This window comes from Aphanomyces invadans (genome assembly GCF_000520115.1).
Source record: "Aphanomyces invadans strain NJM9701 unplaced genomic scaffold supercont1.71, whole genome shotgun sequence".
Taxonomy (NCBI): Eukaryota; Oomycota; class Saprolegniomycetes; order Saprolegniales; family Verrucalvaceae; genus Aphanomyces; species Aphanomyces invadans.
In genome coordinates this window covers 52,232-57,445 of record NW_008580216.1, presented here as the reverse complement: position 1 = coordinate 57,445, position 5,214 = coordinate 52,232, and the positions used below count along the sequence as shown (strand labels likewise).

General features: G+C 54.8%; 2 protein-coding genes across 2 annotated transcripts; one reads left to right on the top strand and one right to left on the bottom strand.

Moving 5' to 3' along the window:
* The first annotated feature begins 381 nt into the window (after positions 1-381).
* H310_14474 (hypothetical protein) lies at positions 382-4,082 on the top strand. The gene is made up of 3 exons (XM_008882340.1): positions 382-1,050; positions 1,094-1,815; positions 1,857-4,082. Exons 1-3 carry the CDS (start codon positions 398-400, stop codon positions 2,156-2,158), a joined length of 1,677 nt encoding a protein of 558 aa, XP_008880562.1. The 5' UTR covers positions 382-397; the 3' UTR covers positions 2,159-4,082.
* On the bottom strand, positions 2,177-4,086 carry H310_14473 (CAMK/CAMK1 protein kinase). Its single transcript, XM_008882339.1, has one exon. It carries the CDS (start codon positions 4,073-4,075, stop codon positions 2,234-2,236), a length of 1,842 nt encoding a protein of 613 aa, XP_008880561.1. The 5' UTR covers positions 4,076-4,086; the 3' UTR covers positions 2,177-2,233.
* Between the last annotated feature and the right edge of the window lie 1,128 nt (positions 4,087-5,214).

Genomic DNA, 5,214 nt, shown 5'->3' with positions numbered 1-5,214 from the left:
AGCACGCAGTCAGCGTCGGACATTTCGGTGAGAACCAAACTCCCTTTCGGGACAACAGGTCGCTCGACGGCATAGTCCGGAAGGCACAGGAGCCGATAGTGGTGCTTGTATGGCAGGTGGCGATTTATTCGTAGGAATGCTTTGATCTCGTCGGCACTTAGCATGCGATTGCGATGTTCCGGATACGGGAAAGGCATGGCAGATTTTTCTCGAAATCACATTGTATGGTTCCCGCGAATTTACCGTCCATGACAATTTTGATGGATGGGAAATCCACGGCAGTCTTTTCGAAATCTGTCTAATGTCCATGATTTGCCAGACAGGTGCTCATCCGAATACTCCTCTGAAAAATGATGGAAATAACCCTGTGATATTGAATACGCATCCCCAGGTCGTGATGCAAGGTCGGTTCGATGGAGGCGGCGGTGGATATCACGGCGGAGGTGGGAACAACATGCTTGGCTTTGATGGAAAGCCTCGTACGAGGAAGCCCATTGTGCGCAAGTGTATTGACCCTAACAGCTCATTCATCTCATACGTCACGATGCGGAAGTTCGCGCGAGATTTCAGAGACCTGCCGGCAGCGTTTGCGATGAATCCGCACTCTGCTTACAAGCGCTACATCCTTCCTCCTGGTGCATTCAATCGAGACGACTTGGCCTCCGTGGTGTGCACAAAGTTCTGTCGCAGTTCTACGAACAAGCAGCGATGTCCCGTCAACTGCCTGATGTGGACACCTGAAGGCCGCCGGTTGATCACGGGTAACTCGGTGGGGGAGTTTACGTTGTGGAACGGCCTAGCGTTCAACTTTGAGACGATTCTCCAAGCGCACGACGATGCTGTGCGTGCGATGGTGTGGAGCCACAATGACAACTGGTTTGTGACGGCAGACCACGGCGGCGTGATCAAGTACTGGCAGAGCAGCATGACCAACGTTCAGCTCGTGCGCGGACATCGCGAAGCCGTGCGGTCGCTGTCGTTCAGTCCCACGGACTACAAGTTTGTGAGTTGCTCCGATGATGCGACTGTGAAGATTTGGGACTTTGAAAGGTACAATGGAGTTGTGTGGATGATGTTCATGCTGTTGCTGCAGCGTCAAGGAAGAGCGCGTACTAACAGGGCACGGTTGGGACGTAAAGTGCGTCGCGTACCATCCGTCGAAGGCGCTGTTGGCGTCCGGTTCCAAGGACAATCTCATCAAGATCTGGGACCCGAAGTCCGGGCAATCCCTTCACACGTTGCACGGCCACAAGAACACTGTGGTCAAAGTAGACTGGAACCAAAATGGGAACTGGCTGCTCACGGCGTCGCGAGATCAGCTGATCAAGCTGTACGACATACGCACCCTCAAGGAGTTTGCGACGATGAAGGGCCACGCCCGAGAAGTGACGTCGTTGGCTTGGCATCCCATATGGGAGCGGCTCTTTCTCAGCGGCAGCTACGATGGGAGTTTGTTCTACTGGAACGAAGGCCAGGAGACTCCGATTGCGACCATTCCTCACGGCCATGACAATGCGGTTTGGGACATCCAGTGGCACCCTGCTGGCCACGTTGTTGCGTCGGGATCGAACGACCACAGCACCAAATTCTGGTGTCGGAACCGGCCGGGCGACTGCATGGATGACAAGTACAATGCTGGCGTTGGCGAAGAGCGAGACATGGACGGGATGATTCCAGGGCATCCCAACAGTGGGGGGCACATGATGGGCGGTCCGTCCGGTGGCTTTCACGGAAAATCGATGGGGGTAGGCGGGTCCCACATGCCGCGCCGCCCGCCACCCGAAAACTACACGTGCAATCGCTGTGGCACCAAAGGTACGAACGAATCGGGAGTTTGGCTGAATGGGTCTGCCTAGGACACTGGATCGAAGACTGCCCGAGCAAAGACGACGCGAGCGCTGCCATCTCGAAAGCTCCGCCCCCTGGCTACCTATGCAAACGATGCAACATCCCTGGCCACTACATCAGTGACTGTCCCCAGGCCAAGATTCCTCCGCCAACGTATATCTGTCACAAGTGCCGTCAAAAAGGCCATTGGAAACAGGATTGCCCGATGGATACCGTCCTCGGCGGCGGCGGGTTCAAGCGGCATGGCGATGAATCGGGGTATTCCCAGCCCCCCAAGCGACACGATCACACATCTGGCAACAAGTGGTAAGTCAGGCAGTGTTGAAATCTTCCAACGAGCAAACTCGAGCACTTGCTTTAAATAAAACCTGTCCATCTCCATAACTTAATCGCCGTCGAGTGGCGCGCACAGCTCCATCTCGAGCAGCGCGTCGTCCACTTCGTCCAGTTCCATCGCAGAGAGCGACAGCTCTCGATCGGAAACGTCTCCCGTGATGCTCCGAAGAGTGTCCAGCACCCCCGACAGCTCGAGTGCCTTGTCCGACGCCGTTGTCTGCGTCATCCAAGGATCTTCCAGCACCTCCGCAGCAGTCAAGCGCTTGCTTGGGTTGGCTACGAGGAGCTTCAGTGTGAGTTGTTTGCCGGCTTCGCTCACGTTGGCCCAGTTTGGATGGTCCAGAACGACCTTGGCTTGAACGACGCGATTGCAAATGTCGGCTGGATTGGCGCCTGGAAACGGGGGCTTACCACACAACAAAATAAACAGGATCACGCCGAGGCTCCAGCAGTCGACGGGGGTGCCGTAGTCATGGCCCAGGAGCACTTCCGGAGCCATGTACCCCGGTGTCCCGCAGCTCGTACCGCGAGTCGCAACGCCTCCCACAAGTCGCTTGGCGAACCCAAAGTCGGCCAACAGGATCGGCGAGTTGGCCGATGACGTGTAGAGCAATATGTTTTCGGGCTTGATGTCGCGATGGATCACGTTGTTGATATGGAGATAAGCGATGGCCGACGCCAGCTGCGCGATGACCCTCCTGGCGTCCGCTTCGGTGTATCGAGGGCGGGTCATCAGGTCAGTTAGGAGCATCCCACCCGTGCAGAGTGGAGTGACGACACCGTAAAACCCCGGGGCCTCGTAAAAGTCCAGGCATGTAACCAAATTCGGATGGGACAGCGACTTGAGCAGTTCCACTTCCTGCAGCAACGCAGGCGTCAACTGCACGTGCGACTTGGCGATGCATTTGACCGCTACTTGCGTGTGGCTCGAAGTATATCCGACTCGGACAATGGAATGCGCACCACTGCCGAGAATGCGGCCGAGCGTGTACTTGGACGACGACATCATCGTTGTGGATGCCTGCTGCTGCTGCTGTTTGACACTCGATGGCAGGGGATGCAGTAGCCGCGAGTTGGAGCTGTTCGGCTGGCTCCGGTACATCGACTTCATCACGGAACTGTACGCAACCTGCACGTCCTTGGTCCACAGAGACGGCCGCATCTCGAGCTTAAGCTCGGCCGCGACCGCTAGCATCCGCTTCAGCATGTCATTGTACCTCCCGTCGTCGACTTCTCCCTGAACTTGGTCGAGAATACGAACGAGATCCTGCGCGGATTCCACCACGTGCATGTCCCGAAGAAGTGCAAGGAAGAGCGGAAAGTCTTGGCTGAGCATCTTGGCCGTGCCCTTGTCCACGTTGGACGGCACCGGTGGTTCTTCGTGCGCTGCCGTGGCAAAGTGCATGTACAGATCAAGTGCGGACGTGTGGCGCGGCAATGTCACCTTGGACAGTTGTTTTCGCGGCTCTCGGAGGACGCGAACCCACCTCTCTCGCTCATCTTCCGTCGTTGCTTGAAGGTGAAAGCGAACAGGTCGGCGTACGAGGAACAAAATGCGGTGGCGTAACACTGTGATCGTGAATCGATACGTTCGTGGGTGGTAAGCTGGTTGTGGCGTACTGTCATCACACTCTACGTGAATGATGTCGGCAAGCGGCAGCTCACCACGGAGGTATCGTGGGTCGACGCTCCAAGTCGTGCACTTGGCTCCACCACCAGGTGGTTTCCTGTAGTATCGTAATGCGCCACTTGTGAGAACGAAGAACCTAGTCAGCCAGTTCTTTCGGAGATGGCCTCTCTTGAGCAGGATTCCGCTGTGCAGAACGTCCTCTTTGGACTTGCCTGGAGTTGCCACCGCCATCGCCACAGCAAGGCTTGGTCGGTCCTCCATCGTGGTGTGGGACTGCAAATTGAAAAAGCTTCGAGGGGACGTTTTATTCTGGACGTTTTATTCGAAGACCGTATATCGGAAGGATATCTTGATAACATCTCTTTTCTACATGGTGATATTATGCTCTGATTTTCAATGATAACACTCCATCCGGAAATATTTCTAAGGTTATTTGTTTCTAACATCACGATTGTTGAAATATTTCTGACGAGACCAGAACAATAAAACGTATTTCCGACCAGACATGTGGGATTCCTCGCATTTAATTGGCTGGTCCAAAGACCATGACCAATTGGACGATTCCACCATCCCAACTGCCCAACGGCCGGCAACACACAACAACGGTCGACACGGCAGAGATGCTCATGCATTGGCCACGAGTTGGAGGGTCCGTGGCTCTGTGGAGGACGAGCTGAATGAAATTACCATGACCATGTACATCGTGGTCGCGCAGGTGGGGCGATGTGACGACATCGTGGAACTCTTCGAACCTTTGCAACTGACACGGCAAGGACTGACGATGGCGCTGAGGTACGAAATCACGCAACAGAGAAGGGAGTAAATGTTCGTCTCGCATGGAAGAAGACGAGGAAACCGGCGCACGAGTTATCGAGACAAAGCAGGCCAGAGATATTGGCCATGAGCCTGGCAACCGATAGACAACGAAGTGAGGATCATCCAAAAAGCCAACCATATGCGTTTCGTGGAATTGGTTGACAATGACATCTTGATGTAATGCTCACGTCGACTTGGAGCCCTGGAGGAATTGCAACCCGCAATGAAATCGAATGTGTAAACACCGTAGACGATTCAAAATCTCGACCTTGCACCATATTATGTGCCTGAAAGTCGGGATAGTCCTTCCATTCAAACACGATGCGTGCGCCAACCTGATGCTGGCGTTGTCAAAACGATAAACCGTGTCGACTAGGTGTCCACGGTATTCCAGCAGAAACAGCCACTTGCGCGCGTGAGTGTTGCGGATCCCTGGGAGGTTCCCGTGGGAGCGCGGTGTGGCCTATCCACACAGCAACGCTCGCTTGGGTACCTTTCTCGAAATTTGGTCGTCGGCGTTGCCTTACCGCTGCCGACAGCAAGACCTACGAAAAACGACACTAGTCTAAATTGCCAAGGACGCA

What these genes read in the sequence shown, in the direction of transcription:
- H310_14474 (XM_008882340.1), top strand. Translation starts at nt 398, where the DNA reads ATGCAAGGTCGGTTCGATGGAGGCGGCGGTGGATATCACGGCGGAGGT. An exon ending in AAGATTTGGGACTTTGAAAG is followed by an intron (nt 1,051 to 1,093) that starts GTACAATGGAGT and finishes CTGTTGCTGCAG; the next exon opens with CGTCAAGGAAGAGCGCGTAC. An exon ending in CAATCGCTGTGGCACCAAAG is followed by an intron (nt 1,816 to 1,856) that starts GTACGAACGAAT and finishes GGGTCTGCCTAG; the next exon opens with GACACTGGATCGAAGACTGC.
- H310_14473 (XM_008882339.1), bottom strand. Translation starts at nt 4,075, where the DNA reads ATGGAGGACCGACCAAGCCTTGCTGTGGCGATGGCGGTGGCAACTCCA.